This window comes from Zingiber officinale, chromosome 1A (genome assembly GCF_018446385.1).
Source record: "Zingiber officinale cultivar Zhangliang chromosome 1A, Zo_v1.1, whole genome shotgun sequence".
Classification (NCBI taxonomy): domain Eukaryota; kingdom Viridiplantae; phylum Streptophyta; class Magnoliopsida; order Zingiberales; family Zingiberaceae; genus Zingiber; species Zingiber officinale.
The window spans coordinates 11,557,525-11,582,087 of NC_055987.1; the positions used below are offsets into that span (position 1 = coordinate 11,557,525).

Here is a 24,563-nt window from a genome sequence, read left to right on the forward strand (position 1 = left end):
ATATAAACATGGAAGAAGTCTAAGTGACCAGAAGAAAGGAGGCAGCTGTCGAGCCCCAGCAGCGCTCGAGCGGCGACCATCGAGTAGCCATCAACCACTAAAGGGGCCATGATCGGGAGGAGCCCAGCAACACCAGGAGTCAAGGACACATGCCGTGTAGCATGTAGTGGTTGATCGCCCAAAGGTAGCAAAAGGCAAGACATGAACGCCATTATTTTGTTCATTCCATTAGTCGGTGACACACAACACACGCGATTGCTATGATCTGACGTTGATTGCAAATTGATCGGAAGCTTGCTCTTGCCGCCGATTGCAAAGGTAGCATTGATCTCAGCGTCCACAAGCTTGCTTTTGTCGGTCAGATACGCTCTTAACATGATGTGAGCTGCAAAAATGAAAACAAAATCAATTAGATTTAAGGATGAAAGGAAGAAAGAGTATACCTAGGTTGGACGGAAGTCGTGTGTGAACCGGGATCAAGCCAAACACATAAAGGACGCCCTCCAATAGCAATCGGTGAATGTGATATTTCTGACCGACCAAACTGGAAGCTGTCTGGAGAAAGTCTGATCGACTTTTATATTTCCCGAGTGATGGGGGATTCGTCACCTCTATCTGCCAGCCGATCGGGAAGTCTGGCCGCTCGAGAAATCGGAGAAAAAAAGTAGTGGTCCCTCCAATGTTTATTGGAGGATGACATCTTATCAAAAAAGACAAAGCTCACTCGGGCTTGAAACAAGAAGATCCCTGGCTCGGACAATTTAGGGTAATAAAAATAATGGAAGAGCCAAGAAGTCAAAGGAATGTCGTGTAAGCAGAACAAGACAACGACCCCGCACAAAAGCCTAAAGGAGTTCGACACTAATTGGTTAAGAAAAATATGGAAATATTTACAAACAGCGAAGAAGAACGGATTAACAGAGAATCGTAGGTCGCGACGAACTGGTCCTAAAAAACACACAAAAAAACTCACGGGCGGTTCGTGTGGCCGATCGTACGTAGAAGGAATAGCAACTTGGTAGTCGGATGGGAATTCATAGATGAATTTCAGACTTTCAATATTGTCCCTGTCGAACCTGGACTCAGTGTAAGTATACTAGAGCCCAGGGACAGGGACGGGGGGTTGCGAAGAATTAGCCATCGAAAATAAAAGAGGCATGAAGGAGCAGCGAACAGATTCAGATAAGGAAAAGGTGAAGAAGTTTACAGAAAAGATCGTCAGAGAAGAAGAAGAAAAGGTGAAGCATCACAAAAGGCTCGGAGACGAAGGCACGCGAAGTGAAGAAGACGGCGACGCAAGCAAGGTTTATAAACCTCATGGTTGATCGCCCTGAGCCGTCCAATCCAGTATTCGAAAACCAAGAGAAGATTTGACAATAGAATTTGAAAAGGCACCTGCCACACACCAGCGGATATCCGCTTGTCACATCAAAGTGCAACGGCAGAAAGTGGGACACATGACATTCAATTAGCGAAAGACATTAATGAGCTTTAATTAAAAGGTATGGCCACGTGCTCGGCCATAATAATCAGAGATTTGCACGGTCTTCAAGAAATTTGGATGACATCAACTACTGTGAAAGGGCACTCATCCGAGACAGCGCAGGGAAAAGAAAATTTTTGCCAAGTGTTGTCGCCCATCGTCCCGATCGGCACAGAGGGTGGGCTATCACACTGCCGAGCGACCGATTCACTATTTGTATTTGTAGGTATGATTCGAGCAACACCTACAAATCAAGCCTAGCAAAATAAAGCCGAACAACGTGAACTCTTGTTCTAAACAGAAACTTGGGAGCGTATCCGATAGAGGGGGGGCCCACTCGACACGGGTCAACTGTCGAGGTGGAGGTCAAAGTCAAGGTAGTTAACGCCAAGGTGTCAAAAAGCTCACCTACGGTGGTCGAGCGGAGGACGACTACAGTGGTCGATCAGGGCAATCAGGGTCTGATTGGCAAGAGACTACAAAGGGCAGTCAGGTAATAAGTGTCCGGACGGGCCAACCGTCTAGCTTGGATATCATGGTAAGATAGCCAGACACTCAATGTCTAGCAGCAGAACGCTAAGGAGACCAGAGAGGTTGTCCAAACGGGAGGGGCAAGCTACTACATAGTCACCGCAGGAAAGAACAGCTGAGGTTGACAGAGTAGAGGAATCCCGACCAAGCAGTTATCTCGCTTGGCCAAGCAGTGGGACCCTTGTCATCTCTCTGAAGCCGACAGAGTGGAGGAGTCCCGGCCGAGCGGCTATCCCGCTCGGTCAAGCAGCGGGACCTGACTGTCAACAGAGCTGAGGAGTCCCGGCCGAGCGGCTATTCTGCTCGGCCAAGTAGCAAGACCACAATCGTATCTCTCGATATCCTTTTAGGAGATAGTGTCGCTGACACGAGGCATGGTCGATAGACGGATCATATGGCGGAAGTTTCTATTGTATTGTCAGGGATATGCATGCCTTGTTAAAGTATGATGTTAGAGGTATTTTCCTGACAAGTAGGGGTGAGCAATTAACCCTCCAAACCGTCCAACCCGCTTATACTGACCTGAACCTAATCGAAAAAAAAATCCGTTAGATATAGGGCCGGATGTAGGGTCCTGATATTGCATTATCTGATCTAGTAGGGGTAGATAGTTTTTTATCCCAATAATCGAACCAACCTGATCCGCGATCACTCTTACTTGTAGCAACTATTGTTGATAGCTGCTATAGTTGTAGCAGCTACTGCCGATAAGCTGCTACACATTGTAGTAGCTATTTCCGATTAGCTGCTACAACGTGTAATGAGTAATGTCTATTATCATTTTAAAATATTTTATTTTTTTGTTGTATTTATATTTTATATTTCATTGGATATAAGGTCGGATATCCAAATCACTGACAACCCGTCGGATATCTGATACATAAGAACCGTCGGATATAAGACCAGATATAAGTCATGATATTACATTATCTGATATAGTAGAGTCGGATAGTTTTTTACCCCAATAATCGAACTAACCCAATCCGTGAGCACCCCTACTGACAAACCCTTTCATAGGGTATATTGGAGAACATGTCCACGCCTCGAGGAACGTACATGTTGCCCATTAGGACTCTATATAAAGGTCCATTATCGGTAGAGGTATGCGTTATTACTATTTACGCTTGTGTTATTATTGCTCCGCTTCCTTCTACACTTCCTGTAACTGACTTGAACGTCGGAGGACTAACACCGTAGACTCCTTCCCTAATTCGACATGACATTATTTATTTTATAAAACAGAGTACATTCTATAGCCAGTTAATATAGTACTCGTATCACTAATTTTCTATCCTCCCATTTTCAAACAGAATCGTATAGATTTATTCTGAAATGGATGTGCAAAAATTATTACGAGTTCATGAAATCAAAATAAATAAATGTCTAGTATCTTTTTCTAAATTTCTACCTTCTCGATAACTTAAAAGAAAAAAGAAATGAAAATTTTCACACCTATATATATATATATATAACGGATATTTTTTTTTTTTTTTTTCTCAACTCAAATCTTTCACCAACTCCGCGTTGTTCAGTAGGACGAGTCCATCGTCGTAGGGCGCACCGTCGCGATCCAACGCAAGGCGAGGCGATCTCGTCTTTGACGACTCCCTCTCTCCTCCTCTTCTTTCTCTCCTTTCGATTCCTTTCTTGCTTCGCTTCTCGATTCTCTGGAAAGCTGTGAGTTTTTTTTGTTCTTTCACGCCTTTTTCTTTTCGATTTGTGTGATTTAGTCTTGTGTTTGTGTTAAAAATCTCTTCTTGATGGTCTTAATTTGTCGTTGTGTTTCCGATGTAGTCGCTGATTTGGATATATATATTTTTTTCCCTGTTTGGGAGCTAATGGCGGACGAGGTTAGGGCGAGGAAGGCGTTGCCTCCGGGAAGCAGGACTTTTGGTGCGGGCGGGTGGCGGCGCACGGCGACGAGGACGTGGATCCTGCGGTTGGGGTCCAGTATCCTCATATGGACGGCGCTGATGCAGCTGACTTCGGTGTGGCATCCGCGTCCCCCCAAATCGTCGCCTGCCGCTTGCTTCGACGGCCGCGGTGCCGCAACTGCTGGCAACGGCGGCAGAGATCTCAATGGTTCCACGAATCTTTCCGTGCTTGATGGCGAAGAACACGCGCTGTTCGGGTCCCGCTCCTCCCCGCCCGCTCTTCTTCCTCGGAGTTAGTCTCGGTTCTTCTTTTTTACTCATCGTTTTGTTTGAAAGAGTACCTTCTTTCTTGATCCCTTTTTCTTGCGTTGCTGTATTCTTTCATCTATGTTTGTGTGGATTGCGCTAAGATATATTGATCTTTTGGTTTAATTAGACGTTGATAATCGGAGTTGGATATGAACTGAAATTAAGGTTCCCTTTTCCAACAAATGCCTCTACTTTCTTGATTTGGTAATATACAAGTTTATCTTGTCTTTTCCCAATCTTTAACCCCGAAACTTAACTGCTATTGATAGGTAGCTCTCCTGATAGAAGATTGAGGTTGCATAAGATATAAGAATTGATTGAAAATAAAGTGCTAGATATGAATAACATGAAGGATACATGCCCCTGCTGAAATTGACGTAAAGAGCTTGAGGATTGACAGTAAGAAATTTGCAGTGAGAGAGAATTTCATGCCAACAAAACTGTCATGTAACTTCTGTTTTTTGCTTTAGAACCATTGATATGTTTTGGCTTATGGGCCTGACTGAGCTATGATAGGTGTTCAGAACCATTTTCTTTGATATGTTTTGGCTCATGGACTTGAGTGAGCTATGATGGGTGTTCAGAACCATCTTCTTTGATATATTTTGGCTTGGGGATTTGTCACAAAAAAAAAAGAAAAGAAATGGAAAACAAATATTAAAGAACATATGAAATAATATGGATACAATTTTTTATGTTTATCAGCAAACATAGGTTTCTAACATTTCTCACTACACTTCAAGATTAAACTCAAAGCTTGAATTTTTGAAGAGATGCTTTAGAAACTAAAGATTTTTAAATTTAGTCTAATGAAATTATGTGAAAAACAGTTTCAATAGTAAGAAAAGAACAGAGGGAAGAGTTAAGATGGAAGTATGTAAGATATTTATATGAGTTGCAGTTTTCTTGGAAGAATTATTAAAAAAATTATATTGATGACGTGATCATAACTAGGTTAAATTTTGGGTGATTGGAATGGATAAGAACTTTGTGTTTTTGTGATCGTCTTTGTGCTCCTTAATGTAGTAGAGATTACAATACAATGCTAGCATGGATTTGTGAGATTATGAGTAAAGATGAATAGAGTAACTGTGAGTAGTTTCATTAGATGATAAATGAGAATATAGATAAAATGCTATGAACTATTTACGAAACAATCAATAAATTCTTTATTGGATGAGCTGTATCAATAAGAGTTAGTGTAGCAGTTGGAGTGATCAAAGAACACTCTAGTTAAGATGACTAAAAGTGATTTAATCAACTTGATGATCATACATTTTCTAATAACCTAAATCAACCTTATCTTTTCATTGATATTTCACTAACCTTTACTTGATGTTTGAGCTAATTCAATTTATTTGCTACTAGTACTTTAATCTATATGTAAATTATAACACTGTCACAATACCATTGGTCTTAGTTACCAGAATTTTGAGAGTAAGATAACTTCATCTTTAGGATGATTTTGCTGAGTGGGACTCCCACCTAACCAAACAAGTTACCTATGCTATGGATGGCTTGAATAGTTTCACTTGTGGTTCCTCATGTTGCTTATGCTAAGTTATTCATAATTGTTGGAATTCGACAATTCATGATTCGTTTCCTTTGATATGATAAGTCTTGAACAAAAAATAATATGTACCTAACCAGACTTTATGATAATAAATTTGACTTGATGCACTACCATTTAAAACAGAGTTGTTTTCTATATGATTTTGGAAAAAAAGGAAAGAAAGAAAAAAATGAATTCTTTATAGCAGTACGGAATGTCAGTCTATGATAAGGATGAGGTAAACACCTGACACCAGTTGAGAAGGTGAACAAGGTTGTCAAACTCATGTTCCTATATAGGTGTGGATTTGGGGGTGTATGGACTCATGTAATCTATAATTTATAAAATTTAATATTTTTCATCACAAATAAAGATGTGAAAATTGATACTAGTCGAAATAAGCTTAATGAATAGAGGCTTGCAAGTAACTAGGATTCTAAGTGGCAACAATATAGGAAACTAAGAGGCAAGGAATCATCAAGCCATTTTGCTAAAAGAGAAGGAATGAGGGACACAATGATGGCGACGTCACAAGAAATAATCAGTTGACACTTGAGAACGATGGAACAATCATAGATAGTAAGAAGAAGAGATGGTTATCTTACAAAAAGTCATTGCAAAATGAAGAAGATGGTGAAAAGTGTGATGTTGATCATGGGACTGGGGCCGCCAAGCATATGGAATAGCCAAGATTGAATGACAACGCTAAGAAAAATAAGATTTATGTTGGATCACATGCTCCATCAGTGAGCCAATTGGTGCTCAGTAGACTTGTAAAATCAGATTGAGTTCACAAGTATACAACTCGGAGCACAAGTTTTATTTGTAATCCAAGTACAAGACCCACTTTAACTTGGCTGATAGGCACTTGTAAATCTATATGTCTGTAAGTCAAATTATGAGTTTTAGAACACTAAAAAGGAGTCTTGCCACATCTAAACTTAACAGTCAACTAGTGGAGTAAAGTTGATGGTGACTGAGAAGTAGGGTGAGTATTCAGTTAAAACTGAACCGAACCAATTTTTTTCGAACAAACCGAACCGAACTGAACCGATTTCGATAAAAAACCTAATAAACTGAACCGAATTTTCGATAAAACCGAACAAACCGAATCGAACAAACTGATTTTTTCTAAAAATTCAGTATGGCTTAATAAAAATTCGGTTCGGTTTAAAATTTAGGGTCTAAAAATTTGATTCGGGTCAACAATTCATTCTATTCGGTTTAACTGAATTTGAAATTTCAAAACCGAACCCGAACCGAATTAACCGATTTTTCAGGAAAAAAAACTGAATTTCCAAATAAACTGAACCTAATTTTTAAATTTGGTTAGTTTGATCGGTTTAACCGAATTTTTGCTCACCCCACTGAGAAGTCTTTCTACATCCAAGCCTTCTTCATTTTCTATTTTCATTTTTGCCATTGACTTGCTCTTTATGTGTTACTTGCATTGATGCATTGAGATTCAAGATGCTGATGTGAGTGGATTTCATGATCAATAGTTTACTTTTAGGAACAATTAACGATGAAATATCCTGATCTCCAATTCATTTGAATTCTAAATGAAAATAATTTTAGAATGGAATTGTTCGATAAGTCTTTTTTTTTTTACATCAATTGTGATCATTGTGCTCTATTACTCATAATATGGTATTAAATTGGATTCAATTTTCAATTTTTGTTTTGACCCTATAATAAAAATACAATCATGAAAAAAAATCATGATACTACTCTCATTTGATCAATTATGTACATGTGGCCTATCAAATTTGGTATTGGTCGTTATTGGATGCTTAATAGAAACCTTGCTGCTAACAAGTATGCTAACAAATTGCAAGTTTCTCCAGCACTTTGAAGCTATTATTTTTTTTTTTTTAAATTTTCTCATTTATCTGATAGGATGTGCCCCACTATCACCAGAGACTACAATATACAATGAATTGAACTGAAGCTTTCATGTTTGACGATATGATCTTCTGTTTTCATTTTTCAGGACTTTACAAAAGCAATGGTTATCTTAAGGTGTCATGCAATGGAGGCCTGAATCAGATGCGTGCTGCGGTTTGTAAAATCCTTACCTTTTGTAGTCTCCTGAATCATTCATATGTTTCCAAATATTTTTTTTATGTAGCCAGATCATACTAGTTAATTTAAGTTACCTTTTTATATGTGTTATGACTGTTATTGGGTTTTCTTGCAGATATGTGATATGGTTACTATAGCACGCTATCTCAATCTAACGCTTGTAGTTCCTGAACTTGATAAAATATCTTTCTGGGCTGATCCTAGGTATAAATTTCCCTGTTAGCATTCACTAGTGAATGTGGCCTTCTTTCTTTTGATCTGGAGCTAAATTTCGGATAACACTTTCTTTCCTTTGCAGTGATTTTGGTGATATATTCAATGTAGATCACTTTATTAATTCTTTGAGAGATGAAGTGAAGATAGTAAGAGCGCTCCCTAAAAAGTTTAGCAAAAAGATCCACACTGAACCATTCTCAATGCCTCCTGTTAGCTGGTCTAGTTTGAAATACTACTCGAAGGAGGTTAGCTAAGAGAGTCTTTTCATTCATTGCTGTTATTATTTTCTATTCCAGATAGGTAATGTTTAAAGAAATGTTAATTGCAGATTCTCCCGCTTGTGAGGAAGCACAAGGTAGTTCATTTTAACAGAACAGATGCTCGTCTTGCAAATAATGGATTGCCGTTACACCTCCAAAAACTCCGTTGTCGTGTTAATTACAAGGCCTTAAGATTTACGCCTGCAATTGAAGCCCTAGGCAATAAACTTGTCTCAACTCTCCAGAGAAGTGGATTCTTCGTTGTTCTTCACCTGCGATATGAGATGGATATGCTCTCTTTCTCTGGTTGCACACATGGATGCTCTGCAAAAGAGACTGAAGATCTCACTAGGATGAGGTTTGCCATTCTTGTGCTCTTTTATACTTTTTTATACTATGCTTTTCGTTCCATTTTTTTTTTTCTTTTTCACCAACCAATAATAAAGGCTCCTTTTTGTGTCTTTGGATCTTAAGATATGCCTATCCATGGTGGAAAGAGAAAGAAATAATATCAGAAAAGAAAAGATCAGAAGGTTTGTGCCCTCTTACACCTGAAGAAACAGCTGTAGTTTTACGAGCACTAGGTTTCACAAGGGACACCCTAATTTACATTGCCTCTGGTGAAATCTATGGTGGGGAAAGAAGGATGGCTTCTTTGAGGGCTGCATATCCGAGAATAGTAAGACATTTATCTCTCGACTATTACATCAGGTGCGGATATGATATACTCACCTGTAATCTATCAATTCAGGTGAGGAAAGAAATGCTTCTTAGTGCTGAGGAATTGAACCCTTTCCAAAACCACTCAACTCAAATGGCAGCATTGGACTATCAGGTTTCTGTTGCAAGTGATGTCTTTGTCCCTACCTATGATGGAAATATGGCCAAAGTAGTAGAGGGGCACCGCAGGTTTGCTCATTATCCAAATTTATTACTGACAGATTTCTTAATCTTAGTTTATTTTTTATAATACATGATGCTTCTTTCTTGTATATATGTTTCATCTCATTATTATCTGTTTTGCTCTTGTGCATCTCATGGCCAGTTAATTCTTGTTCATAGGTATAATGGTTTTCGTAAGACAATCGTGTTGGATAGGAGAGAACTTGTAAAACTTTTGGATCTTCTCCAGGATGGGAATGTATCCTGGGATCAGTTCTCGACTGCTGTTATGGAATTGCACAAGGGCCGCATGGGCCAACCAACATTAAGGATGGTCCTGCATGGTCGACCAAAAGAAGAGGACTATTTCTATTCTAATCCTCACGAGTGTACTGGCTCTTCAAGGATCAGACATACTGAGTCGAGAGAATTTGACATCTAAATCTACTGCTATTGTGGCTGCTTCCGCTGATGAAATTCAGGGTGATGTGCAGCTCGCTGTATAGCTCTAATTCTAAAGTATGGACAACTCTTGCTCTTTTTAGGCAAGCCTGAAGTCCAGATGCTTGCAAATGATACTCTGGAAGAGAGTCAGTAGACTGCTGTGCCATTGAGTTGGTCATCAGAGATCAGGATTTGGGAGTGAAGCTTGTCAAGATTTGCGCCGATATAGATTTCTGATTACCCCCTTTACCATTCTTTCATTTCTTACAGGCATTTCCCCTCACCCTGCCCCTGCCTCCAGATTTGTACTGTGTTGTTAGTTACAGATTGATAGACTACAAGTGCGCCGACTAAGAATTTAGCATGTATCAGGTTTCTTTGTCACAGAGATTGACATGTTTTCAAAAGACAACAGTCCAATGCAAGATAGAACTACAATGTATCTGGAACTGCACGCACATTATCCTTCTTTTTTTTTAGCAGCTTGCAGAATATCTACAAGTTTGGCTGCCAACATCGAATTAAAGGGTACACGCTAAACACATGTTTTGTATTGAGTAATTAGTACCAATTTCTCACTATACAATGAATGAAGAAAAAGATGAGTTTGCACCCCGAGACCCCATATCACGCTTCCTATAGCATGGTGAAGGGAGGTATTTCTTAGATGGGAGGATATTTAATGCTCGCCTTCTATGCAATTGAGACATCAACATAACTTGCTCATTGGTTCCATAATTATCCTACTAAATTATTAAAAGAATAATTCCATCTTTCTGTTTTTCCAATTCATGGAACATTCTCAGGCTTTACATTTGAGCGTTATCATATTTTTTTTATTATATTTAGTAGGATTTGGTGTGTTCCCCGACTTTGTCTGCGGCCGAGATCAGAATGTGTTTGGGTGTTCGGAAATGCACTCAGTCGCAGACGGAATCGGACAGCATAAGTCGGGCTCTCATATTTAGTAGAATAAATGCTTAGTTTTAGTTATCGTTGTATGGTCAAATATGGCCCTTAAATAGTAGATGTTTTAAATTAAGCATTACAAATTATATATTAAACAAAAATAAGTAAAAGTATTATCATGTAATTATCATAAAAATCATAATTTTTTAATGTTGGAAAATTACTATCATTAAATTTCTCCACAACTAAAATGAAAGAATTAAATTCCTCCCTTCTTTCTCTCACCATCTTTTCAAATTAACAAGAATTAAACTTCCCTCTTATTTTCGTCCAAGTAAACGCCCCCATAAAATCGAGGGATCCAGGATTTATGCGAGACACTCATGGCGGTTGAGAGACCTGACTTGACTGGGTGATATCGGTATCAACGGTCGTATTTTATTTTAGCACAGTTGCTTTTTGGATGGAGTAGTTATATATTCAACCAGATGTTTTACTCTAGAGCAAAATCCAACAGTTTCCAATAGTAATGGAGGTGAATAAAAGTGTATTGAAAACCAGTATAAGTAAACAATTCTCTTTAATTTATTTAAACTATGCTACTTTTGTTCGCTTCCGCTGACTCCCCGAGGAAGGAGACGACCATTTGGGACTTTCCCTCGATTGTTCGTTCGCGTCTTTTCGATTCCCTCTCGCAAACGCAAACCACGCTCTTACAGTCTTGATTTACTTTCAGGTGTTTGGATTCCCTTTCCTGCATCCTCTGAATCACCCGGTTGTTTGGCCCTGTCTGTGGATTTGAGAAATTTCTCGAGCATTCCCCTAAATTCCGCCGGTTTGATTCTCGTTCGTCCAATCTCTTAGCTTTCTTTTCTTTTTCAAAAAAAAGATGAAACTTTGTGCTTATTGAATCCATTGCTTGTCGAAAGGTCTTTTAACCTTATTTTCTTCTTCGAGAGGTTGTAGACTGATTCATATGACATTAATCCGAGGAACTTTGCCTTTCGTAGTTCGTTTAGGCGCTTTTACGCAATTCAAAATGGATTATTTTTGTTATTTTATTTATCACTGCTGGCCATATAGTATGCTGACCTTGCCCTTTGTGAAAATGAAGTCCATAGACAATTTGCTATATTTGACCTAATCCCGTCAATTATTATTATTTTAAAGTTTTTGATTCAGCAGAATGTTACTTTTTTCCTGGCAGAGGAACAATGTTGTAAGTGATCATAACAAAGTGCGTATTCATGTCCTTTATCTTCACCACCTTTTTTTTTTTTTTTTGCTCTAACTCAGTTTGAGTCGTTAAATCAATTGGACCTATGTGTTTGATGAAGAAACTTGTTTGTTTTTTGTCAAATTGTTTATATCACGCTGATTTTTAAGTTGTGACTTATCTCGGTGTATATTGTTAACTCAATACTAGTGCAATTGTTTATATGTTGTGCATTTTGTAGGATCTGAGGAAGAATATTATGGTAAAAATACTTAGTCATATGTTGTTTTGGATAACCCTCTAAGCTCATTGTAGGTTAATGATTTTGATTTTTTGAACAGGTTACAGGTTTTCTTATCAATAAAGTGAAATTCAAATGTTAACACTGGTGGCTGTTGATATACATCCATGATTTTTAAATAGTTTCTCTTCTCAAGCTATTGGTCTGTGTTGCTTTCCTCAGATTTGTTGCGTACCATATTAAATCGATAAGACGGGTGCTCTTTGTTGTGTGGCCACTGGGCCACATGGACCTAAATCTAATTCCTCCAGAAGAGCAGGCTCCATGGATCCACATGATCCTCACTGGCGAACCAATTCAAGCTACTCACCTCATTTATCTAGGAGATGGGACTGCAGTTCTCAGCCACCTGAACTATCCAATAGAGTCCATGAAGTTCCTTTGACTGGCAGTTCATACTCTCTGAGTAGTAAAAGTGGCAGACAAACTTGTGACCTTAATCATCACCATTCTGTGTCAGATGGGGCAGTATCTTTGACAGGGAGCCCATCTGACCATCTCCAACCACGCTGCTGGACACCATGTATGCATAGATATGATCTTGGGGAATTTTCTATACCCACTGGAGGTATCTGATTGTTTTTTGCTTCCCTATCTCACTATGAGGACAAAATTTCCTCTCTCTATGTTTAAAATTTCCATTTTTTCCAGGAGGATATGACAATCTAATTTTTATATAAATTCTCTACTTGTATTTTTGTATTTAGTTAACATTGTGTGGCATTTGTACCTGATTTAGGAGGCACTATTTTGAGATGAGGTCACCAAATTTACCATGTCTGAGTTGGGAAACTGGTCTAGAAGTGTTTAATTCTATAGGAGTTTGTTGCAAGTTTGAAATGCATTATGGAATTATCATAGATTTTGTTGAGTGATCTTTAGTCCCACTTCAGCAAGGAGTGTTGAATCTCAAGGACTTATAAGTTTAAAGATATGTCCACTCTTCAAGGCACTTTTCATCAAAAGGGTAAAACCATGAGAACTTCAATCCTAAAGCAAGCAATAATCCAGTTGGCCCAACACCCACAAGACCCAAATCAACATTCACAAAATGACTTCATGGCATCATTGATGGGAATGTGACATTCAGCTGTCTAGGTGGCTCTGATGAAAAGGCTTTTGTCCCACATTGGTAAGGAGTGTAGAGTCTCAGTTTGATGTAAGCTCAAAGATAGGCTCCTTTTGACAAAGGACAAAACCAAGCAGGTCTCACTATTAAAACATACAATATTGTGCAAACTTACAGTCACGTGATTTGGATATGTTCATATATGATGTCATCAAGAGCAAAGGGAGAGTAGACATAATAAGTGGCAATTATAGATTGGCATGGATAGAAAATCATGAATACATTATGGGTGTACAACTGAATACATGTTTTCGGGTTAGGAATTGGATTGGTGAGCTTGCAAGTAATTTTCTTAGTAAAACTCTCATAACTGTCTAGGTTAATATATAGTAGTTACCTTAAATTTGATAGTTTCTCATCCAGTCATCAGAAATAGATAAAATAATTTGTTGGTTGTATGGTGATGACCATGTTGCCAGTAAGTTTATGATTGTTCTGCTGTGCTCATTTAGAATTTTTTTTTGAAAATTTATATTTCAGAAAATCTGCATGAATAGAACACCTAGTAAAATATTCCTTTAAAATAATGTAGTAACTGGAAATAATCCTTTTTGGAATAACAGGTGTGTCATGGGTAACAGATTGAATTTTCCATGTTTATCTGTCTGTTCAAGTTGATTATACAATTTAGATTGTTACATTAATATGCATATTTTATATGTTTCATTAAGTCAAACATTTTGTATGGAAGTACAGGCTTAGAAAAAAAGGTACATTGATTCCAGCATCGATATGGTGCTCCATTGTTTCTGTGTTTGCCACCAAATTGTTCTTCTGTGTCTTTAAAATGACTAGAATGGCATATAGGTTTTTCTGGAAGAAAGACTACATGGGTATGGGCAGGATGTTGTTTTGTGAATCAAAAAGGAAATACACAAAATTTGTCCACATAGGACTTCTAAAGGACATTACAAAAACCAAGAATGGCTTACATGGTCAAATAAGACAGCAGGTAGGCTAAAAAAGCAAGATGCAGTAACAATTAGTTCTGATATTATCAGTCACCTATAATCATTTCCAGATATTGAGGTTGAATTTATTGTGAATCACCATAAGTAATCATTCATTTTGAGAACCGTAAACATAACTTTGGTCATCCACAATATGGATAAATGTTCCTTTCTTATGAAGCTGGGAAATTTGAAATGTGATGTTTTCTCTGGCTTCGAACTTGAATTCCTTTGCCTTTTGTTCTACTATAGATTATGTTTTACACAATGCTAATGTAGAATCAACTTGATATTAGTTTCTACGCCATAGTTGTTAAATAATTTGCATGCAACAATGTTTAGTTCTAGTGTGTCAGTTTTTAATTTCTGGTTAGTAAAAACATCACTTTATACCTTGTTTTCAAATGTCTTCATAAATCGGATACATTGTCAGATCCATATATGTTATTGAACTTGATTGAACTCAAGTTGATTAGCAAGTGATCTATCACTCTTTTTCTTTTCATGTGAGTTTTGGTTTTTTTATTGGTTTTAGAAGAGCCTACATGGCTCCATCTGAGATGGAGCATGGTTTTTTACCGTATTCCTCTTCACTTCACCTGTAAAATAGAAACTTAGAAATACTAACAAATTAGGGGCTCACTTCAATTCTAAATGTTTGTGAATACTGTTTCATTGTTGAAGCTTTACTGCTGTCCAAATTACATTTAATTCTTAATATCTAGGGTTAATTACTATAACTATCATGAATTTTTTAGGTTTTAAAAACACTTTTTTTCTAACATTGCATCGTGTACTTATGATTTTGTAACAAACTTAGCCTGGAAAAAGTTTGAAGTAATGTTTGATTAATTCTCGAAAGTATTATGTTTCATGTGATATCATATGCCATTTTGACACCTCATTACATTCTCTAATGATCGAGATGTCATTTCTTAATATGCCAATTAATTTATAAAGATTCAAATTATAAAAAAATATACTTATTTTTGGTTGGGAATGACTGGAATTTTTTTACAAAATTAGTACTTTTATGCATTAATTAAAAATGAAAGCTGATGATAGATTTGTTAAAACCTTAAAAGTTTAAGTATGTAACTAATCTTCAATTACTTCTACATTGTTAGGTGGGAGGCCTGAAGCTTGTGTATTCTCCAGAGGAAGTGAGGTAGCATTCTAATTCAGAGTTCTCATGGTGTTTGTTTCTCTGAAAATCAATTCCCATCATGTCTGGCTGGCTTTATGTAGATTATTCTAAAAAGTAACCTTTTCCCTCTTCTTTTTATTGTAGGGATATGTTTCTGTGGCAAATAGTATTGGTTCTCCATTTTCACCATTAGAATCTAGTAGATGGTCATCTGCTAGCAAGCAACCCCGTCAACTTTCGAACAGGTGGTCATTCATTTCAAAGCCCATTTATCCACTTGTGTTCCAGAATCCTGTTTCAGATGCTGATGTCCCAGGAACAGCTGAAGCAAGTTCTAGTGGTGCAAGAATGCACCAGGAAGATATTAGGGCTTCACCCATGTGGTCTGAGAGAACATGGAGTCCTGAGCTTAAGTTCCATAGAGCCCTAACTGAACTCCAGAAGATGGAGGCTTCTTCAGAACTCAGCATGAGTTCGAGAAGGGAAGGATTTAGATGGAGTAACGCAAGCAGCTACGATTTCAGGTTTGACGGGGATGGCACAGAAATCAGAGACAATATTGATGTAGAGAATGAGAGATACCCTAATGACGCTGCAACATACCAGAAATGTGAACTTTGCAAGAGGTCGTTGCATCAGAAGTCTCCGTGGAGTTCTAATCAGATCATCAAAAACGGGGATATGCCTGTCGCTGGCATACTACCATGCCACCATGTTTTCCATGCAGATTGTTTGGAAGAGACAACTCCAAAGGATCAAATTCATGAGCCACCCTGTCCAGTGTGTCTGAAAGCCACTGGAGTAGAAAAACTGATATCATTCTCAGAACCTCTCCATGTGGCTCTAAAATCTTCTATCAAGAGTCATGGCATGGGAACATTCAGTGAAGCAGGTACTACTAACAACCTGATCTCACATCAGTGCAAGGAGGAAACGAGGCAAAACAATTTACTTGCCGCCCCTCAACATACGAGTTCGTCTATGAGGAACCACATCAAAAAGCTATTTTCTTTCAAGAGCAAGATAGGAAAGGAATTCCAGCGGAGCCAAAGTGTTTAGGACTAGCAGTTGACAACACCAATCAGAAAATTACGTGAACATAAATTCTAGGCAAGTGTAGATCATCGGTTCCAGGTTGGTGTTCCATTCCCTCGTTATGCTCCACCTTATTCTGCTTGCTCATTATGAGGGCTGTACTTTCAGTTTGTCAATATCTCTGGTGTTTAGACAATATCTTGTGACCATGATTTTTTATATTACCTGAATAATTGCATGGTCAAGAAAGATCAATACCATTTTTAGCAATTCATGATTAGCTAGTTGGATTATGAGAAGGCTGGATGTTGATTTAAGTTCATAGAATAGTTATAATTGCCAAGCTACAACTTGTGAAAACTCCATTCGTTGTGATGTGAATTGTAAATTTGTAACGGGTTTTATATCACTTTGCCAGCCATAGTCCCTCAGTTCGTTTCCCTAACGGTTTTAAGTAGGTGTCCCACCTCCTTTTAATGGTCACAATGTTCCACTTCTCCTCACCTTCCCCTGCTGTTATTCATGAAGGATTGTTTTTGCCTTCTCTTTTATTCCCAACAACTTTGGATCCAAGATGAAGAAAGGATTGAGGAACTTTTGTTATGTGTTAGTGAGCATTTGATTAAAACTGAACCCATTGAATTGAATTTGTTAAAATAAAATTTAGAGTTTATTTACCAACTAAACTGATTGATTTTTACTATTAAAACTGAATCGATTAAAAAATTAATGAATTCGGTTGGTAATTGATTTTTTTTTTTTTTTTAAATAAAAATTTAAGTGATTTAATATTTTTTTATTATTTAATAAAAACGATTTAATATATTTTCAAAATCTATAATTAAAATTGAATTGATTGAATTGAAATAATTGATATTTAATATATAAATAAAATTTTGAGTTCTTGCGGATAAAATTTTGAGTTCTTGTAGATTCATAGCAACAGTATGCCAAGTATAAATCCCATATGTTTCTTAAATATGTTTACTGATCTTGTATGAAAACTGGAGAGATGACATACTGGTTAGGTGGTTGCGATGTTGATTGTGTGAGGACTTTAAATTAGAGAAAAATGGGCTTTTCCTCTCTGCACACATCAAAGAGTGCAAACAAGACGTCAGCGCCAAAAATAGGGAGAGGGTCCCTAGCGTAGGCTCTTCGACACTCAAATCAGTACAATGCCCGAGCGAGAAAAGGGAGAGATGAACAGTAAATGCGTGTGCATAAGTAAGACTACCGTAAGACGTGTATCTAGCCAACGGAGAGGACTCCTTTTATATACCACCTCTTATAACCTCCGCGATCATGAAGTGACAAAGAATGTTGAGTGTTAGAGGTTGTCGGGTATGGGAAGATGTACAACCTAGGAGATGTACCGTCACCGTTTAAGGAATCTTTCGTTATCCATCTGTGCACCTCTTTTGTAACTTATGTCATTAATGAGGCGGTTGAAGGAATATGCTGTCATAAAATGTCGGGTGATGGGAAGTGATCACTTTCGAAGAAGGTTATAGTGAATGCTCATATTACAATAGAGAAATATTCTTTGAAAAAATGGTTGTTACATGTTATTGTGATTCTCTGACCATGTTGTCTGAGTGTATCCCAACCGGATCTTTAAACTAGCTGATTGTATAACTGCCCTTCTCTTAAGCTGCTCGGTTATGCACTAGGTGGTGCTGAAGTCTACTCTAGAAGTAATATGAAGCTAATTTCCTTAGGTCTGGTCAATTCTATGACCGACCGGCCATATACCGAATTACTTGCCTCTAAGAAATGGGGAACTGAGGACCGGGAGATTGGATCGGTACTTTAAGCCGATCGCCTAGATGATCGAAGACTTGCTTTTGAAGTGATAAACAGATATCTAGAAGCCCAATCGAGTTTATAAGGAGAGTTGTTTTACACTTATCTTCTATATGAATAAGCGACGGGCATGCTGAGTTATATAAATCTGATCAAAATTATTACCGAATGGTTATATGAAGGAGGACCGATATATGAGAAAACCCTTAAGGTCAACCGACAGTGTGGTCGACTGGTCATATTCTGAAAGACTTGTGCTGAATGGAGAGTTGGATCCCCTTACTCCGGTCGACTCTATGGTAGGTCAGACATCCCTTAAACTCGGTCGACTATTTAATGATAGTATACATAATAGATATATTAATATAGAAATGGAGCACTAAGCCCCCTAGGTTCGACCGACTCATGGCCTGGTCGTTCTCGTACTGAAGCGCTGGGCGAAGAACAAAGTCCTATTAAGAGTGACACGCTGGTTGTCACCTGCCTTTGACTGCCATATCACATTGACTTTGATCACGTCATATTCGGATCCGCCTGTAACATCCCGTATCACTTACTATTGATTAAACTTTGAAAAGGAGGCTTAATCAAGGCTTTCTCTTGTTTATGACCAGAAAGAATAACCTTGTGGATCAGTGGATGTTCACTATGTTAAATCTAGCTAAAAACATATCCTGATTAATTTTCTTAACCAGTCTTAATGAACCATTACTACAAACGAAAAGTGCTTTGAAACTCTTATTTACTATACTAGAGATTCAAATGACAAGTAGTTGTTCTCAAGCATTCTCTGTGGTACTTAGATACAACCATACGTACGTTTTGCCTCAAAATGGGCCTCCTTTCCGTGTATTAACTCCACTGAAGCCATTCAGGTCAAATTGCTTACAGCCTGATGCACCTCCACTGTCTTCATAGATTTTTAGTTCTAAATTTGTGGCAAGGCAGAATAAATCCGTCTGGCTGCTTTCTTCTGTCCTGTACAACTTCTGCTGCTCTCCTGTTACTGGATGTTCAAGAAACTTGTTCTTTGATGCTGAATCTTTAGACATGGATAAAGCTTTCTTCAGCTCAATCGGATCACTACACCTCATGTGTTGAGTATGTTCGAGCTTAGATCGTCCTCCATACTGTTTCATGCACAGGGAAAGCCCTTCTTGATGATCTGCAGCAGCTCTAAACCCCATCGATCCCTCAGATGTGGTCAGACAACTATCCACTGAGCAATCAATAAGTTGGGTTGGATTTAGTTGTAGCATGTGTTGGATGGCATTTCCTTCAGTGTATTCACTTGAGAGTCGTAGCCTGGAAGAACCCAAGTTCTGCTGCCTAAGTGTCTCTTCAGCCTTCTCCAGCACTGACTGCAAATACTTTCCCTGTGCCTCTATCTGGAATTGCAAATGTCTTTGTACCTTCACGTCCATTGCACCTTTATCAGAATATCATTTAGAAAAAAAAAAAAGAACAGGAAATTGACTTCAAAATAAAAGGTTCAAACTATGATTAGTTGCCAATTGTTTTGGAGAATTAGGACTTGCCCCGAGTTGTTCATGTTGCTTTTGCTGAACTTCAATTTGCATTCTGAAGGCTTCATTTATCTGCATGGTTCTGTGAAATATATTACTGTTAGAGAAACATGTTATATAAAGTTTCACTAATCTTATCGTACTTGTTCACCGGTGCCATGATATTTGTTGCTGATCCATTGTCCTCACCAAAAACTACAATTAAGTTGTAAAAACTTTGGAACTGATGTATCTGGTTTGAAGGCCCATATATAAACTCTAGGAGTTCACTTACAATTCTTCATGCTTCCAGTGCTTGTTTGAGCCTGCAGATTTTTACTGAGCCTGTATTTCTAAAAGACAAAATGACAAAAGCAAGTTAATTAGTTCTGAAAATGAAACGAGAGATTCTAGAGCATGGTAGTTAGGACCTGAAGATGACTTTTGAGATGATACAGAGTGAGTCCTGGAATGCCCATCAGCCTAATGATCGTCTTCGGGGTAGCCTCTGCAAGATACATATAGAACATGCTTTCTTAGTCTTGAACATGAAAACAATTACTTGCATCTATCTATGCTCACCATCTGCTCCACCTAGTTGGTTCACTGCATCGATAAACCTTTCATGGAGCTCAGGGGTCCATTTTAATCTAGGCTTGGCATCGGCTGAAAGAACTAGCCCAGGCTCACCTGAATCACTTCCTCTTTGCAAAATCAAGTGTCTCTCTGAAGGACATGGTGTCCTAAAAGAATGGAGGCCAGTTCGGCTTTGATGAGATTGATGCTGATACATCTGATTCAGGAAGAAAATTTTAGGAGACAAGCTAAATCATGGAGACCATCGGCTTTGTCGTCTCATTTTCTAAAATTTCATTACCTTTTCATCTTTCTCCTTTCTTTGTAGATCTACACTCCATTTGGGAGCTTCATTTCAGACAAACTGAATTGTTCCTAGGAAGCTGAGAGACACATTGGTGCTGAGAGATGACTCCAAGGCTCTCCTTATAAGGCAATCCTTAAGGGAGTTTAGAATCACTGAACACAGCACTCACAAGTTAAGGCTTCAGTTAATATTCTGCATCAACAAACTTTCTGCTAGGCTCCCTTTGGCTTGTCACATGTCCAAAGGAATAAAGAAGTAAGAACCTTCATGCTCATGTCAAGAACTTCCTTACTCAAATTTATGAAAGATAAAAAAAAAATCCAGTTGATAGAAATAGTTAATGAAGTTAAGCCTGAAATGAATTGGTTATGGCAGAAGTCTGAAAACTCTGTTTGACTGTGTAAATAATAGAAAACTCTACTGTATATGATGCTCTCGAGTTTACTTTGAAAGCAAGGAATGGAACAAGCAACAAGTATTGTATTCCATTTTGTCTCCTCCGCTATGTTTTGGTACTTATTCAGTTATCCCTTCGACACACACACACAAAAAGAGAAGGAATCTTGAAAGTTTACTACTGATTTATTATTATTTTTTTCAATCACGAATTTAAAGTATTCAGGGGGCGTTTGGTTTAGGGAAATAGGAGTGGAGAATGAGAATGAAAATCATTGATTGTCATTGTTAATGTTTGGATTATAGGAATAGGAATACAAATAAGGGAATGAATTCTTGAAATTGGGTAATGACTCATTCCCATGTACCTCCCCTTCAATGAGTCATTACCCTATTTTTATCAATCAAAATATTTCCTTATTCCAAAAATACCCTTGTCCTAAAACTAAAATTTTCTCCCTTAATATCAAATATCAAAATATATTTATTTATTTTTTCTTTCATATCACTTCTCTCTCCTTGTTCTCTCTCATCATTTTATCACACACTTTCTCTCTCCTATCACACTATCTTTCCTCTTTTTTTCTCATTACACTTTATCTCTCATCATACTTTCTCTCTCTTCAATTTCTTCCATCACACTTTCTTCCTTCTTTTTTTTCTCATCATACTTTCTCTTTCCTCAATATCTCCCATCACTCTCTTTTTTCTTTTTTTTCTCATCACACTTTCGCTCTCATCACACTTTCTCTTTCCTCAATCTCTCTTGTCACACTCCCTTCTTTTTTTTTCCTCAACACACTTTCTCTTTCATTATACTGTCTCTCTCATCATACTTTCTCTCTCCTCAATCTCTCCCATCACACTCACTGTTCTCTTTTTTTTTTCATCACACTTTCTCTCTCATCATACTTTCTCTCTCACCATATGATCCTGTCCGAATCGCTGAGTCAACGGACGCTGGGCACGTGGAGCTCTCCTTGTCGCTGACGTAGATCTTCGGCCGGTCGGACGGAGCTCCGGCGAACCTGCAAAGATGTCGGGCCGGGAAGGGGTTCCCGGCGGCGACCCTTCGACGCTCAAGTCAGGCAAGTGGACAACAAAGAAGTGGCTCCAAATCTCCAAGAATGCGTACCTCCGGCGAAGGGTGAGGACCCTTTATATAGAGCTATGAAGAGGCTCGGGCACACATACCGAGGTGCATACGTGTCCTTTGTCCATACCTCGGTATGGGCTTGTCAGAAGAGCTTACCTGACCCCTTACTGCTACAGTCCGAGCACGTCTTTGATGGGACAGCGGACTCCTGTCATAAGATCCTGCGTATGACCTGCTCCTCGAACATACCCGCTGTCAGAGGATGTTTCCTTGTCCTGTTGTCTATTCTTACTCCGTCTCGAGTGTCCATCTGGTCGGCAATCCCCTTACGTCCGACCGGTCTTATGTTGTGTGGACTGTTCGCAGTGTTGCTACTTTGTGCCTTCAGCCGAGCGGGCTACCCGCTCGGCCATACGACTCTGTTCAACATGAGCGTCGGAACCCCGGCTATGGTCGGGTTACCTTCCGTTCGGCCCGGTATGATTCCGTTCGGCCCGACATGCTTCCGTTCGGCGAGGCATCCTTCCGTTCGACCTTGCATGCTTCCGTTCGGCGCGGCATCCTTCCGTTCGGCCCGGCATACTTCCGTTCGGCCCGGCATGCTTCCGTTCGGCCCGAACTTGGGGTTGACCTCCACGTCTTTGACCCTACGGTCATGAGGGTCCGCTCGGCCATATGTCTCTGTTCGTCGGAACCCCTAGTCCCGTCGGGTCGTCTTTGGTTCAGCTGTGACCCCGTTCGGCCGACCGGTCTCCGCTTCTCCGGTCGGACATCGGATACTTTGACCTCCCCGTGGCGTTGACTTCCCAAAAAAGGGGGTCCCCCGTTCTTACCACCGGATCACCATACTTTCTCTCTACTCAATCTCTCCCATCACACTCATTGTTCTCTTTTTTTTTTCATCACACTTTCTCTCTCATCATACTTTCTCTCTCCTCAATCTCTCTCATCACACACTCTCTCCTCTTTTTTCATTATATTTTCTCTCTCTTCATCCTCTCACATCATATTTTCTCTCTCATCTTCTCTCATCATGCTCTCTCCTATTACACTCTCTTTTCTCATTTTCTCTCATCACACTTTCTCTCTCTTCATTCTTTCTCATCACACTTTCTCTCTCATCATACTTTCTCATCATTCTCTTTCATCATATTTTTCTCTCACATTCATCTTTCTCTCACATCTAATTTTTTCTCTTATTTTCCTTTAAGGGTAAAAAAGGAAATTTTGATTTATTCCGATAGAAAATATGCAAGTAACCAAACATTGCTTTTAAGAATGATATTAATGCTCATACTTATTCTCATTCCACAATACAATGATTCCCATTCCGATTCCTATTCCTAGGAAAGAACCAAACGTCCCCTTATTTTCATTTTTAGAGTTCTTGGACTACTTCATCACTATCCTTCTATGAACTTGTAAATTTGTAATATATGCTTTCGTATATGTTATTTTCTAGGCTTAGTTAACTGATAAGGAGATAATTAATCTTAAATAGAGCAGCACTTTGCTCCATTAGCTCGAGGAGTGGATATTATTCCCAGGGACTGAGGACAAGGTTGGGCATAGAATATAGTGTATCATCATTAGATTATTACTTTGTGATCATCCAAGAATATATTGTTTGAAGTACATTTGAATTGAACATCCAAACTGTTGGATGTTTCTCTGTGGCACTTAGTGGCATATCTCCTCCAAGCACCTTCCTGATCAAAAATAATGCCAGGAATCAATAAAAGTTTAAGTTGAAAAAGCAAGGAATATGTCTTCTTTTTTTTTTTTTTTTGTTATCATCTTCTTTTGTTGATGTTGACAAGGAAATTTGCTTGTTTGCCTGTTGGCGAGCATCTTATAGAGTAATATGGTTTTCTCCTATGTGGTGGAGCTGATTAACCATGAAATGAAGAATAACGTCATTGGTTCAACTTAGTAATCACCGTATAGATAGATATATTATACGTAACTTTATTTTGTATTTTGCAGCCGATTGTTTTCGCAACTCAAATCTACGACCTCAAAATCATATGATATTAATTTTACCATTATACTAAGACTCTTCAATTTAATTTAGTGCTCATTTGGGTGCATGTTGGACTAACATGCAACCCTAATGCATGAGCCAACACAATTAATAGGGCAAAAATTAAAAGGGCAAAAATTAAGAAAAACATCACATCAACACACTTTAAAAAAAAAATACAAAGTCAAATGGACGTTTCTTCTATGATTTTATCTCAAAAATACTCATAGATTAATGTTGTTGTAGAAGCTATCAAGTATCTTCTACAATATGTAGAAACTATTGGTTAACTTATATAATGTATAGAAGTTAGCATTAAGCTATTATATATTGTAAAAATTACATATTAACTTTTCCCAGTTCAATCATGATTAAATTATGTTCAGTAACAACTATTTATAATCTTCTACACTATTAAATGATCAGATAATAGTAAAGTGCTTTGGACAGTTCATGTTAAATAGGGTGTTCATTTAACTTTAATTGAAAATGAGACGCCTAATAATTTTATAAATGATGGATATACTTTTA

General features: G+C 38.3%; 3 protein-coding genes across 9 annotated transcripts; 2 read left to right on the forward strand and 1 right to left on the reverse strand.

The window, feature by feature from the left end:
* Positions 1-3,510: 3,510 nt before the first annotated feature.
* Positions 3,511-10,248, forward strand: LOC122018919 (rhamnogalacturonan I rhamnosyltransferase 4-like). 2 transcript variants are annotated; one of them, XM_042576401.1, is made up of 9 exons: positions 3,511-3,691; positions 3,809-4,180; positions 7,743-7,810; positions 7,950-8,038; positions 8,133-8,295; positions 8,379-8,668; positions 8,785-8,989; positions 9,062-9,219; positions 9,373-10,248. In XM_042576401.1, exons 2-9 carry the CDS (start codon positions 3,853-3,855, stop codon positions 9,632-9,634), a joined length of 1,563 nt encoding a protein of 520 aa, XP_042432335.1. In that variant the 5' UTR covers positions 3,511-3,691; positions 3,809-3,852; the 3' UTR covers positions 9,635-10,248. The 2 variants fall into 2 exon arrangements, with proteins under 2 accessions (XP_042432335.1, XP_042432326.1); XM_042576392.1 differs by having other exon boundaries at positions 3,511-4,180.
* An 869-nt stretch (positions 10,249-11,117) lies between these two features.
* LOC122018933 lies at positions 11,118-16,622 on the forward strand. 6 transcript variants are annotated; one of them, XM_042576419.1, is made up of 5 exons: positions 11,118-11,210; positions 11,282-11,391; positions 12,103-12,630; positions 15,269-15,309; positions 15,433-16,622. In XM_042576419.1, the coding sequence occupies exons 3-5, from the start codon at positions 12,327-12,329 to the stop codon at positions 16,345-16,347; spliced, it is 1,260 nt and encodes a 419-aa protein (XP_042432353.1). In that variant the 5' UTR covers positions 11,118-11,210; positions 11,282-11,391; positions 12,103-12,326; the 3' UTR covers positions 16,348-16,622. The 6 variants fall into 6 exon arrangements, with proteins under 6 accessions (XP_042432353.1, XP_042432347.1, XP_042432366.1 ...); XM_042576451.1 differs by having other exon boundaries at positions 11,160-11,210; positions 12,225-12,630; XM_042576441.1 differs by having other exon boundaries at positions 11,174-11,210; positions 11,282-11,380.
* Positions 16,623-18,854: 2,232 nt separating this feature from the next.
* LOC121999899 (myb-related protein 1-like) lies at positions 18,855-20,877 on the reverse strand. The gene is made up of 7 exons (XM_042554530.1): positions 20,512-20,877; positions 20,217-20,427; positions 20,066-20,142; positions 19,930-19,987; positions 19,799-19,850; positions 19,668-19,737; positions 18,855-19,541 (listed from the first exon to the last, which is right to left on the reverse strand). Exons 2-7 carry the CDS (start codon positions 20,425-20,427, stop codon positions 18,957-18,959), a joined length of 1,053 nt encoding a protein of 350 aa, XP_042410464.1. The 5' UTR covers positions 20,512-20,877; the 3' UTR covers positions 18,855-18,956.
* Positions 20,878-24,563: the final 3,686 nt, after the last annotated feature.